Below are 14392 nucleotides of genomic sequence, written 5' to 3'. Positions count from 1 at the left end.
GGGTATGCCTGTACTTGGTGGAGAAAGCACAGAGGTAAGACATATCTTGTAGTTGGTTTGCACACATCTCAGAAGGGATTTTGGTCCACTGTTATTTACAGATGTTATTTACAGATCTTCTCTAAATCCTTAAGAGAAGTAAAGGTTTTGGGTTTTTTTCCATATTCATACTTACCTAGGTGGTTGCAGCATTGGTCCGATGCTGCATCTGTTCCCGGGCGTCTCTACACTGAGAGCCAAGCCATCGAACATCGCCGATGGCTCGGTTCTCATAGCTCCCTGAGCAGAGAGCTGCTGACTGTCAATCAGTAGCTCCCTGCTTTGCTCCTCCATGCTCACTGGAGCGCTGAGCTGGGGAGAGGTGGGGAGAACGGCCATCTCAGGCTCTCATCGGTGTCAGGTGTCAGTCCAGGCACCTGGCCGATCCAGACATTGTCGTGTTGAGACGATGCCTGGACTGATTCCTGTGACGTCAGCAGAGAGCGGACTTCAGTCCTAGGCCACTCTTTGACCTTAATTGGGCTTCTTCTTTAACCACTCCTTTGTTGCCTTGGCAGTAGGTTTTGGGACATTGTCATGCTGGAAGACCCATCCATGACCCATCTTCAGTGTTCTGGCTGAGGGAAGAAGGTTCTCATACAAGATTTTACAATACATGACCCCATCCATTGGCCCCTCTATGTGGCAAAGTCAGAATGTACCTTTAGAAGAGAAACAGCCCCCAAAGCATAATGTTTTCACCTTCATGCCTGACTGTAGGGTTGGTGTTCTTAGGGTCATAGTCAGAATTTTTTTTCCTCCAAACATGGCAAAGTGAGTTAATGTCAAAGAGCTCAATTTTGGTCTCTGACCACAGCACTTTCTCCCAATCCTTCTCTGAGTTATTTAGATGTTCATTGGGAAACTTCAGATGGGCCTGTACATGAGCCGTCTTGAGGAGGGGGACCTTGCGGATGCTGTAGGATTTCAATCCATGGTGGTGTATTGTGTTACCAAAGGTTTGTTTGGTGACTGTGGTCCCAACTGCATTGAGATCATTTACAAGCTCCTCCTGTGTAGTTCTGGGCTGATACCTCACTTTCCTCATGATCAACGTTACCCCATGAGGCGAAATATTGCATGGAGCTCCAGACCAAGTGCGAATGATGGTTATTTTGTATTTCTTCCATTTGCAAATAATCGCTCCAACATTTGTCTCCTTCTCACCAATCTTCTTGTTGATGGTCTTGTAGCCCATGCCAGTCTTGTGCAGGTCTACAATCTTGTCCCTGACGTCCTTTGACAGCTCTTTGGTCTTGCCCATGATGGTGAGGTTTGAATGGAAGAAAGATTTTGTGGACAGGTATCTTTTATACACATGAGTTGTCATTAGGAGCACCTTCTTAAATTGACAGGACTAATCTGTGTACCACATGAGCACATACTGTAGCCAGTCTGTGGAAGCCAACATTATTGTTGGTTGGTAGGGAATCAAATAGTCACTTTACTCACTGAACTGCAACTCAATTTATAATATTTGTATCATGTGTTTTTTCTGTACTTTTGGTTGATATTCTGTCTCTATCATTTAAAATATACCTATGATAAAAATGATAGACCCATTATTTCTTTGTAAGTGGGCAAACTTGCAAAATCTGCAGGGGTTCAAATAATTATTTTTGCCACTGTATCTGAAATTGCAGTTTTCATTAAAACACTCTCGTGTGATTCTGCCACTGAAGGTCCTTGTTCAGTCACCACCTGTTATATGGTGACAACGCCCTCCCCCTGTCTCCCAATTGTGCTCCTGCATTTGTCACCCTGTCACACATGCTTCCAACAGAGACAACAAGCGTTAATTTCAACACACGCTGCGTAGGCATGGCCCGCTGTTGACTCCATCAAAAAAAAATCACACCAGGTATTTTATAAAAAATAAATAAAAAGCAAAAGCTACTGTTTATGATATGCTATGCTTTAGGAAACTAAGGGGTTGATTTACTAAAGGCAAATAGACTGTGCACTTTTGTAAGTGCAGCTGCTCCAAAGCTTAGTAAATCATCCATCATCCAATCATTTGCAAGCAAAAATGGGGTTTTGTTTATTTTCCTTGTATGAGATTGGGTGTTCTTTGTAAAGTAAAAATTTGCCTCAATTTCTAAGCTTTGAAGCAACTGCACAGTCTATTTGCCTTTAGTAAATCACCCCCTAAATGTCATCCAGTATCTTTAAAAACTTTGAAATAGACTTTCCAAACATTTTGAAGTGGGATCAATAATGAGTACTTTTAAAACCAGTGTGAGTGTTTGTTATCACTTAGCAACTAACTTACACCTAAATACTGCGCTGATCATTCTGGCTTGTGGATATTGTTCAATGTCTAACCAACTTTTAACACAATAACCCTTTACTAAAGCTCATTCCAAGGCTCCTGGAAACAATAAGGCTGTGTCAAGGGACGTATCCTAGTTGATCACAAAGCCACACCCTCTCAGCTGTTACCTGCGCCCCTCTCTAAGGCCACACCCCCTGTATTTATCCAGTTAGGAGGAATCCACTTACTCCGGATTTTCTTCTGCCATTTCATCTCGTTATAGAGGTCCTCTGTCTGCTGAAAGAAATCATTAATTTTGCTGCCCTGCTCATCCCTCTCGGTGCTGTTGAACACTCGGTGCATAGACTCTTTGGTGAGATACTCGCAGATGTTTGGCACGGGGAACACGATCTGCTCCATGGTGCGATCATGGCGGACAATCTGAAAAAACAAGAAACATAAATCAATGACTTATGCTTTGTCTAGTTTTTCTTCATAAGGCACAAACACTTCAGTTGTGCTATAATGACTACAAAAGAACACAAACTGACAACATACGCATTGTAGAAAGGATACAATAAAGCTACAGAGTAAAGCTGGATACACACTATAGAATTTTCCTTTAGATTTACCAAAACCATATAATATGAGGTCAAACCTAAACACTTTCAATGTGTATGCAAACAGGCAAGACCTTGCACTACATAGTTGAAGATAAATCTAAAGGAAATCGAACGACAAAAGTTGTAAAATGTGTATCCAGCTTTACTTGTACTCAAAGTGATTGTAAAGGCATACGTTTCCTTAATTAAAATAATAAACAAACATTCTTATAATTGATCTGTGTAATGGTATTGCACAGAGCTGCCCCAGACCTCCTCCTCTTTTGTGTACTCCACCATAGCAAGTGGCTTGCTTTGGTGGCACATGTGGAGGCTCGCTCCCTCCTTACAGGATTTGACTGACAGCAGCGGGAGCCATTGGCTCCGTACCTGTGAGATAGAGGGAGAAAAGACAAGCACTGAGTTGGACTGAAAATGGGGCCAGTATGTATTTGGGGAAGGTGGCTTGGAGAGAGCTGATCATGGAAGGTTTTTGACTTTAATGCAGAGAATGTATTTACAACCACTTTAAATCAATGTCAAAGTTCTCAGTGTTATTAAACCAAAATGATCCATGGGTTTGCAGCCTTCTCCTTCAGACTGGGAATCTTTGTAATACACTGAAAAGCACATGGAAAGCACGCCAGCACATGCCAAAAATAGAACTTAACCAGAAGTTCTAGCTGACGCGTTTCAAGGACTGACCCTCTTGTTCAGAGCTCTGTAGCTGCTTTCTCCACCATGTTGCTAACCTGCAGCTGCTGTCTCCAGCGGGGGCCCTGGTTGACACATTTCAAGGGTGGATTCTTTTCTTCAGAGTTCTGTAGACGTTTTCTCCAGCATGTCAATAATGTGTAGGCACTGTCTCCAATGTGCATTGTAGTTAACACGTTTCAAAGATGGACTTTCTTCTTCAGAGTTCTGTACCTGCTGTCTCTAGCATATGTCTTAGTTGACACATTTTTAAGGGCAAACTCTTCTTCAGAGTTCTGCTGCCGCTGTATCCAGCATGTTGCTATCGTGTGGCCGCTGTCTCCGGGGTGTGTGCTAGTCGACACATTTTAAGGGTGGAGCCCTGTAGCTGGAGTCTATAGCATGTGCCCTAGTTTACGTGTTTCAAGGGCAAACTCTCTTCTTCAGAGCTCTGTAACCGATGTCTCCAGCATGTTGCTAATGTTTAGTCACCAGCTCCAGCATGCATCCTCGTTGACACTTTTTAAGGGCTGACCCTTTTCTTCAGCACACTGCCAAGTTAAAGCACTTCAAGGGCAGACTCTCGTCTTCAGAGTTCTGTAGCTGCTGTCTCCAGCATGTTGCTAATGTGTAGCAGCTTGCCTCCTAGTTAACATGTTTCAAAGGACTCTCTTTTTCAGAGCGTTTTACCAGCTGTCTCCAGTGTGCATCTTAGCTGACACAGTTTAAAGTGCGGACTCTCTTCTTCAGTTCTGCTGTTGCTTTCTTCAGCGTGTCGCTATCATGTGGCTGCTGTCTCCAGTGTGCATGCTAGTTTATACGTTTCAGGGGCAGAACCTCTTCTTCAGGGTGCACTCAAGTTGATGCATTTCAAGGACGGACTCTCTTTTTCAAAGTTCTGCAGTTGATGTCTCAGGTACGCCGCTAACATGTGGCCGCTGTCTTCTGTGTGCATCCTTGTTGACACATTTCAAGGGTGGACTCTCTTTTTCAGTGCTCTGAAGAAGTGGGCTGCCCTTGAAAAGCATCAGGTCACATGCCGGAGGTAGCAGCCATGTTATACTGTGGGGCAGAGAACTAGGGATCTTTAATTAGAAAATAAATTGCGCTTCTGGATACAATCCAATGTCAGATGCTAGCACACCAACAGATATACACTATATTACCAAAAGTACTGGGACGCCTGCCTTTACACGCACATGAACTTTAATGGCATCCCAGTCTTAGTCCATAGGGTTCAATATTGAGTTGGTCCACCCTTTTGCAGCTATAACAGCTTCAACTCTTCTGGGAAGTCTGTCCACAAGGTTTAGGAGTGTGTCTATGGGAATGTTTGACCATTCTTCCAAAAGCGCATTTTTGAGGTCAGGCACTGATGTTGGACAAGAAGTCTACTTCATCCCAAAGGTGTTCTGTTGGGTTGAGGACAGGACTCTGTGCAGGCCAGTCAAGTTCCTCAACCCCAAACATGCTCATCCATGACAGTAAAGTGTGACTGTCTCTCACTCTCAGGAGAGTGTGACTGTCTCTCACTCTAACCAGTGCCTTACAGCATAACCTGACCCTAACCATAAACCATATTCTAAATCCAAAAATAAAAATGCAATTTACTCCAGTCCTTAGATGTTGTGGCTGCATTCGTTTTTCAGGCTTTTTTCCCATTTCACCTGGTGATCCTGTGAACACCACACTTCCTGTCCCTGGATGGCTACATTGACTCCTCCACTGTGTCTTTGGAGGGAGTCATGGTTGCCACCAAGGCTGGACTTTAAATATGTCTGCCTGGTCTGCAAACATATCTGAGCTGTGTACATTTCAAAACTGGATTGACTGATAAACAAGTCCTGGCAGTGGCAGGTAAAACAGTTCCACATTCCCACATTTATTTAATTTCCGTATTTAGCTGTTTGCCTGGAGTTCAGCTTTAAATGATGACCGCAATGAAATACAGTATCTCTTATGGCATGGATATATTATATAGCACAGCAACTGGGTATAACACAGTTAATGCCGAGTCTCCTGTGGAATGGCTATAAATCAGACTCTCCATGCAGTAGAGAAATGTAAAAGAGACATATGATCAGGTGCATCTGCCAGACTATAATTTATATATCTACAAAGCAGTCCCCCGCAGGTCACAAACCGACAGTGGAGAGAGCCTAGAATGGACACCTGCAGTGTTTAATAGCTGCATTCTTATGAGGGTGTTTTATTTCATTTAAAGGGTGCTGTGAACTTACATTTTTAAAGATTTGGCAAAGAAGGGCGACAAAAACATGTCAGTAATGTTTTATTAAAGCCCAGTAGAAGTCTCACACCTCTTCTCTGTATAGTCCTGTATCAATCTCTATTTTGATTTATAACTGATGTTTGATTGAGAATCCCTTTTCCTACAGCTCCCTGTACTCCCCTTCCAGTGCTCTGTGCTGGCAGAGCTAAGTGACAGCCACACCCACAGCACGTGTCATCACACAGAGGAAGAGGGGCGTGTTTGACCAGATCTGATAAACTATGGTGTGCACAGGGCAGTTTGGTAAATCTACGGAGCCTAGTGCACTTTGTAGTCACATTTATGCCTACTGCACAAATAAGGAAGTGGAGCATTTAGAAAGTATTTAGCTAGGCTCTTCTGTAATTAAACAGTGTGAAAAGGTTAGAATTCCTGTTTGTATGGCTGCCTGTTGCTGCTAAGGAGATTGAGATGACTGCTATTACTGAGACAAAAACCAATGAGAAATACAACATTTTACAGTTGTCACCTTTACAGAAGGAAAAATCTTTCTACTAGGGCACCGGTTTAAATCTGAATTCCAGCTTTCCCCTCCCCTGCACCCGCACAGCCGTACAGGCTCCTTTCCTGTGCTGAAATATCTCACTCTGATTTCACTGCACACTGTGAGCTGCTAACAAGATGTATTAGAAGCTGCAGCACATCAGATAGAACCTCAGTCTTATTTTCTGACTAGAAGATTACCAGCATCATCTAGCTCTTTCTTCCTGACTGTCCCTGGCTTGACCCGTTCATTTACTGACTTAAAGTTCTTTTAATAAAAGGAGGCTTAGCATCATATGTGGGCGTTACCTAAAGCTCTGTGCATGCAAATACAGCCTGCCCAGGAACACCCATTGCTCCAGACTCACAGTCATCCATCAAGGCATTTTGATTATTTGCATAATGTCAACCAAGAGCTAGCCCAATACTTGCATCAGGGCTGAGGGTGTTCAAAAGAGTACTGCAGCAGGGGGCTGTGATGTCTTCAAAAATGTGCAGAACCCTTCCATCCCCTCCCACCAGAAATGATTTGCCTGCATTGCATAGAGCAAGGGTCTCCAGTCTTTTTCGAAACAAAAGGCCAGTTTACTGACCCTTAGACTTTAGGGGGCCGGCCTGTGGACAGTGGAAGTAAATAATGCTCCATCGTTGGTGACAGTGGGATGAATAGTGCCCCATCGTTGGTGTCAGTGGGATGAATAGTGCCCCATCGTTGGTGTCAGTGGGATGAATAGTGCCCCATCGTTGGTGTCAGTGGGATGAATAGTGCCCCATCGTTGGTGTCAGTGGGATGAATAGTGCCCCATCGTTGGTGTCAGTGGGATGAATAGTGCCCCATCGTTGGTGTCAGTGGGATGAATAGTGCCCCATCGTTGGTGTCAGTGGGATGAATAGTGCCCCATCATTGGTGTCAGTGGGACGAATAGTGCCCCATCATTGGTGTCAGTGGGACGAATAGTGCCCCATCATTGGTGTCAGTGGGACGAATAGTGCCCCATCATTGGTGTCAGTGGGATGAATAGTGCCCCATCGTTATGTCAGTGGGATGAATAGTGCCCCATCGTTATGTCAGTGGGATGAATAGTGCCCCGTCGTTATGTCAGTGGGATGAATAGTGCCCCATCGTTATGTCAGTGGGATGAATAGTGCCCCGTCGTTATGTCAGTGGGATGAATAGTGCCCCATCGTTATGTCAGTGGGATGAATAGTGCCCCATCGTTATGTCAGTGGGATGAATAGTGCCCCATCGTTATGTCAGTGGGATGAATAGTGCCCCCATTGTTGGTGTCAGTGGGATGAATACTGCCCCATCGTTGTTTGTATCAGTGGCAGTAATTATGCCCCCATTGTTGGTGTCAATGGCAGGAATAGTGCCTGAAGGGCCAGATAAAGGCAAGCAAAAGGCCACATCCATCCCCCAGGGCACAGTTTGGAGACCACTGGCATAGAGAAACACAGATACCCAGTGATGAGATCACTGATTCTAAAATAATGCAATGAAAAAATAAAGTTTTTATTTACAAACTCCATTAATTTGTCAATGAGGGCAGAAGGGAGGAACGAGGGAAGGCAAAATATAACCTGATTAAACATCAGCTTTAAAAGACAGTTTGCCTTTAGAGATTTCTTCTCACTTTCTGTTGTATTCCTGATGCAAGAAGAGAACATACAAAAACACAGCCTGACAGAAGTTATAACCATTCCTTATTCCATGCAAAAAGAAGCAAAAAATTGGCGTTGAATACATTTAAAGCCACCACGTAAAAAGTGCAGGCACACTATGGGTTAAGTCCAAGGAGGTGCATGACATCTCCTGGATTATCTCTATTATTTATATCTGACAGTTTTATGAGTCTGGCGGAGCATACACTGGCAGGCAGGGCTGACAGAGAGAGGACAGGAATACAGAGCAGCTATGCCCGCCCCTCCCCTCTGATGCCCATTCAGAGAAGCCTTTGTATTTTGTGAATGAACTCACATAATAAAAAGGTTTCTGTGATTGGGCAGGAGGATGGGAGGGGCATGCATCGGCTGCACCGATTGTAATATTGAAGATACTTAGACCTGAAGCATCAGCTTCGGGCTCCTGGAAATACGATAGTCCTCCAGGAGTGCAATAAAACTACCAGATGTAAATAATAGAGATAACAGAGATAAGCCCAAGAGATGTCATGCAGCTCCGACCTATAGTAGAATTATAGGAAATCATTTTTTTTCATATTGGATAGAGTAAGGGAGGGCTATAACCCCTGTAAGGTTTATTTTTGCTCTCTTTGTCCCATTGGGGACATTTACCTTCACTTCCTGTCCCATAGCCAAATGGGAAGTGAGTGGAAACCCCTAAAAATTAAGGTAATCTCTTGGGGACCCCCGGGGGCCCCCCCATCCAGTGTCCCCATTGCAAGATTTCCCCTCCATGAAAATGGTAAACAGGACAAATAGAGAGAGTGAATCTCCCCAATGGGGGCAGAGGTAGCAATAAAAACTGATAGGTGTTCTAATCCCTTACCATATCCAAAACTTAAAAAAGTTTTGTCTTTAGTTATACTTTAACTCATAGTGTGCCTTCACTTTTTACAAAGGTGCTGAATTCCTGGAATTCAGCTTTTAAACCATTTGATGGTCACAAAAAAGGAAAGTGAGAGTTGAAAAACACCAGTTTGACATGCTGGATGTATATGACAGAGAAGGTGGCCACGAGTCTGCCAAGCTCTGTCTAGTGTCTTTGCATAAAAGTACCAAAAGGTTTTATGTAGCCCCGGTGATTTCCCACCACATCAAACCCTTTCCTCTACCTCAATCTGAGCCGTATGGTTAGCGTAGTACTTCAAAGCTTCATCACCGCCATCTGGGTCGTTCCCCGGCCTCAGCATTTGCTGTAATAACTTGGAATGTCGTGCCAACTGAAAAACAGGAACATTTAATTCATGTGAATGAGACGTGCAGATACTTTGCCAACGTGAACATTTTGCTGCACTGAACTAATATAGAAGAGACGTAAGGCTGTCAGTGGACAGTTAGGAATCATTTCAGGTCTCCATAGCATTTTTCAGAAGTCTTCAAATGGACCTTGCAGTAACTTTACAACTCTGCAGAAATACATTTGTGAAATGACACAATGGGGGTTACTTACTAAAGGCAAATCCACTTTGCACAACAAGTGCACTGAAAGTGCACTTAGAAGTGCCGTCGCTGTAGATTTGAGGGGAAGATCTGAAAATGAGGGGAAGCTCTGCTGATTTTATCATCCAATCATGTGCAAGCTAAAATGCTGTTTTTTTATTTTCCTTCACGTCCCCCTCAGATCTACAGTGACTAACTTCCAAGTTCACTTTCAGTGCACTTGTAGTGCAAAGTGGATTTGCCTTTAGTAAATAACCCCCAATGGGGTTGCTTTACTAAAGGCAAAAAGGTTGTGCAATTTGCAAAGTGCAGTTGCTCCAGAGCTTAGTAAATGAGGTAAAGCTTCACTTTGCAAAGAGTATCCAATCATGTGCAAGGAAAATAAATAAATAAACGGTATTTTTGCTTTTACATGATTGGATAATGGAAGTCAGCATAGCTTCGGCTCTCATTTACTAAGCTCTGAAGCAACTACACTTGCAGAGTGCAAATGCACTTTGCAAAGTGCAGTCTATTTTTCTATAGTAAATCAACCCATTTATGCAGCAACAGTATCATTTCTTCAGAAAAGCTCCATATTTTATCACTAAAAACAGCTCTAGCCATTGACTTTGCTTATGACAAGATGATGTCATCAGTCTGGTTCAGGGAGGGGGAAGCATATTCGCAGACTCCTCACCCCACTGATTAGACTGCAACAATTACCTTTGTAGCCATTGACAAGGTGAGGGGCTGCGGCAGGGGCAGATTGGTGTCAGACATTTGTAAACAAAGCCAAGAACGGCACAGACAGCAGGATTTACATGACTGCGTCATCTCTGATCTGGCATCTCAGTCCAGGAAGTGGATATTCACCCTGGATGATGCCTGAACAAAGATGGCTCTGTCTCTCTGGACAGAAAAGCAGATGAAGGCATTGTCAAGGGGAGTAGTGTGATAATTTGCTATTTTATTCCCAATGCAATATTGTTTGTCACAGTTTTGTTACTATTTCCATCTCCCTTATCCTGGTGTAATAAATTTCTTTCAATGGAAGACTCAACGTAACATTTTTTTCAATGCCAAATTTTGCTGTTTTTTTTTTTTTTTTTTTTACAGTTTTTTCCCCCAGTCTGTCCACCTTTTAACATTTCTTTTTAAAAACATTCCCACGTGGAACTTTAACCATAAAACAAATGTGCGGCCAAGCGAAAGAGCAATTATTTCGCCATCTTTGTGGATAAGCCCCCTTAGCCTTGATGTGCAAACAAAAGCAACAGCACCCTGCGAACGTTGCAAAGAACAAAAGATTTCGATCGCTCTGCATCAATGTGAGCCAGAAGACCGGTATCTTTTATCTGCTTCTCGGGGTTGCAAATTATAATGGTATTTCGAGAGAACTCCGAGTTATTCAAGGTAAGGCACAACAGGGAATGGTCTAATCAGGTCTGCGGGGACCCAGAACTTCCCCGATCAACGTCTACTTGGCAGAACTTTCAATTAGCTGCGCGGACTGAAATCCTAGCAGAGAACGTCTCGCACGCGTCGTCATGAAAAAGAACACCGATTGAGATAACGCTGGGGAGCAAAGGGTGATGCAGGGGACAGATTAATTACCTGGATCAGAGCTAGGCAGTAAATTGCATGACCTCACGTGACCTGCTTATTCTGAGTTCTAAGTGTGTAAAATTCTACGCCAACAAGGCTGGGGCCTGGACATTGTGGATAGGCAACAAAGGCCAGGACTGAAGACAGGGAGAGGGCTGGATGACAATGCATGTGTCATGGTTTCAGAAATCTTTTTTATGCAAGTGTTTTGGCAGAAAAATATAATAGATTTATGTCAAATTTCAAAAATACTTACAAGATGTGAGTTCCATGAAAATGTTTTGTGCACAAACATTTCTAATTCCATAAGAAAAATCAAGCAAGAAAAATCCTATAGGTTTTAGTAAGGGCCATGTTATAGGAGTGATCTTTTTTTCTTTTTTTGGATAATTCATCAGCAGCAGAATTGCAAATGAAAGCTTTCTCCTACTACTATGGCTTTTTTCTCTTGCTGACCAATACACTGCAGGTTCTTGCCTGCCAACATGGAAGTATCAATGTTGCGGATCAGCAATAACATGACACTATAAGAGCAGGTAAATTCCCTCTTTAGTAATCTTGTTGCTGGAAAGTTGCCGACAGATGGGATATGTTACCAAAGGCTCATCCTGAACTGTGGGCACAGTACCTTTATTAGAAATATATTCATCAATAGCTACAAAGGATTTAACCACTTAAGGACCAGGCCTCTTTTTTAGATGTGTTAAAACCAGTTTTTTTTGCTAGAAAATTACTTAGAACCCCCAAACATTATACATTTTTTTTTCTAACACCCTAGAGAATAAAATGGCGGTCGTTGCAATACTTTCTGTCACACCGTATTTGCGCAGCGGTCTTACAAGCGCACTTTTTTTTTTTTTTTAAATACACTTTTTTGAATTAAAAAATAAGACACCAGTAAAGTTAGCCCAAGTTTTTTTTATATTGTGAAAGATAATGTTACGCCAAGTAAATTGATACCCAACATGTCACGCTTCAAAATTGTGCTCGCTCGTGGAATGGCGACAAACTTTTACCCTTAAAAATATCCATAGGCGACATTTAAACTATTCTACAGGTTGCACATTTTGCGTTACAGAGGAGGTCTGGGGCTGGAATTATTGCTCTCGCTCTACCGATCGCGGCGATACCTCACATGTGTGGTTTGAACACAGTTTTCATATGTGGGCGCTACTCACGTATGCGTTCGCTTCTGCACGTGAGCTCTGCGGGACGGGGCGCGTTTAAATCTGAAGGATCTGATTGCCTCCGCTGCTGCCGATGGCTCCGGTAAGCGGCAGAGGGCACCGGATCGCAGCGGGAGGGGGGGCCACTCCCGCCTCCGATAAAAGTGATCTTGCAGCAAATCTGCCGCAGAGACCACTTTTATCTTGTACCGGACCACCAGCCAAACGCTGCGATACCAGGGTTATGGCAGCTAGCTGCTGCAATGACAACGATATCCGTCCTCAAAGTGAGGACGTATATCGACGTTTGGCGGTCTGGAAGTGGTTAAAACCACTTTTTGCGCACCAAATCCTTTTGTAACCTCAGATATTACCTTGCAAAAGTAGCAGTGAAATCATCACTGTGCTGTACATAGCCTATGCAGAGAGCAGAGCTGTGGGAGGGACCCAGCAAACCCCACCCACTACAGGCCACCTGCAGAAAACTACAGGAGGGGCGGAGACAAGACCAGTCCCCCTGCACAAAGAGAAATGGCAGCAGTGACAGGTCTTTATTACAAGAAGATACTGCACAGGGGCAAAGTGTTACAAAGCACACCAAGATTCAAGTAAAGGTACATATGCCTCTTGTATTTATACAATAATGATTTAGCCAGGAGTTCATCTATAAAAAAGTAGGAAAGGCTATAAGGCCATCTGTGTCCTATTGGGGTAAATTATCTTCACTACCAATCCCTCTAGATCAGGGGTGTCAAACTAAATTTCATTGTGGGCCTCAGCAGCATTATGGTTGTCTTCAAAGGGCCGGTTGTATCTGTATAGCAGATGGTACAAGTCTAAAAAGGGGGTCACACACCGCTGGTATCATCCACAAGAAACTTTACTGGAGACTGCACAAACAGAATATGGTTCTTCTGCCACGGTGTTCTGTCTGCGCAGTCTCCCATAAAGTTTCTTATGGAATCTCTGGATGATACCAGTGGTGTGCCACCCTCCTTTTCAGCTAGCATAGAATTGTATTATTCTCAATAAAATTCTAAACAGATGCCCCCCCCCTTTACATCAGATGTCAAGAGCTCCCCCTCCATCAGAAGTCAAGAGTCCCCCACCCACCCTTACAACACAGTGCAACCCCCTTATCTTGTACTGCTGCTGGGAATAAGCTGGGGGCAGATCTGGGAAGAAGAAAGTGCAGGGTTTGGAGGAGGACTGGAGGCAGCTGCCAGAGTCTGCTGAATGATGCGGCAGGAGTCTGTGGGGTGCTGCAGCTGCACAGAGAGGTGCAGGATCTGTAGGAGGAGCTCTGTCCTCTTTGTTGCGGACTGCTGAAACGGAGGGGGAAAAAATGGGCTTCTTCACGGCTGCACTAAGAAGCGCAGGATCTGGCAGAGTTCTGGAAATTTCTCCAACATATGGAAAACCCACTATTAGACAGTTAGCCACTGGAACATATGTCCCCTTTGGGAAGGTATTTCATCACCTGTACTGCTGACAACTCAAAATTTGGGATTTTTTCTCACATTCTGTTTGGTACATTCCATGGATGTTGTTTTTTTCTAAATCTTCTGACCCTATTGCCTTTGTTTACTGACACCCCACTCATAACTTATGAAGGACAAGCCCTTTTTCTAAAAAGGTTCATCACTAGGATACAGTTCACAGGATACAGGTCACTTGCTGGTGCAGCACCGTGGCTTAATGGTTAGCATGTCTTCCTGGAAGCCCTGGGGCCCCCAGTTCAAATCCTGGCCAGGGCACTATCTGCAAGTTCTCTCTGTGTTTGTGTGGGTTTATTCCTGCTATCCAAAGACATGCTGGTAGGTAATTGGCTCAAGCTTCATTTGTAAGTTCTTGAGGCCAGAGACTGCTGTGAATGTACAGTAAACGATCAGAACTCTTTAATATCTGCAATAAATTAATACTGTCCAATCAGCAGGCTAAGGGTGGGGAGGTGACCAAAGCTGTTATTTTTTCTAGTTACCCATCAGATAGGGGAGTACCAGGGCCACAGTTACTTGGGGAAAAATGATATAGAACAGTTCCCACTGTGGATGCTCACAGCTTTAACACTATGACAAGACATCTATATGAGGAATAGCACTGAAGTCCTGAGATTAAGATTTTTTTCCTGGAGTTCCACTGTAAGGAAAAAACA

The 14392-nt window shown here is 43.6% G+C and overlaps 1 protein-coding gene and 1 long non-coding RNA gene across 6 annotated transcripts in view; one reads left to right on the top strand and one right to left on the bottom strand.

The window, feature by feature from the left end:
* Positions 1–14392, bottom strand: part of ITPR2 (inositol 1,4,5-trisphosphate receptor type 2) — a 518259-nt gene that overhangs the window by 114449 nt on the left and 389418 nt on the right. For all 4 annotated transcript variants that reach the window (XM_073621752.1, XM_073621753.1, XM_073621755.1 and 1 more), the window contains 2 exons: positions 9157–9264; positions 2542–2734 (listed from right to left, as the gene is read on the bottom strand). In XM_073621752.1, coding sequence (XP_073477853.1) covers positions 2542–2734; positions 9157–9264 — 301 coding nt within the window. The remainder of the gene's footprint in view (positions 1–2541; positions 2735–9156; positions 9265–14392) is intronic.
* LOC141132836 (uncharacterized) overlaps positions 1–14392 on the top strand; it is a 98303-nt gene that overhangs the window by 1879 nt on the left and 82032 nt on the right. The gene's annotated exons all lie outside the window — the stretch shown is intronic.

Source organism: Aquarana catesbeiana, linkage group LG03 (genome assembly GCF_042186555.1).
Source record: "Aquarana catesbeiana isolate 2022-GZ linkage group LG03, ASM4218655v1, whole genome shotgun sequence".
In the NCBI taxonomy this organism is placed as follows: domain Eukaryota; kingdom Metazoa; phylum Chordata; class Amphibia; order Anura; family Ranidae; genus Aquarana; species Aquarana catesbeiana.
The sequence above is the reverse complement of the archived record's forward strand: the minus strand, read 5'-3'. Positions and strand labels throughout refer to the sequence as shown.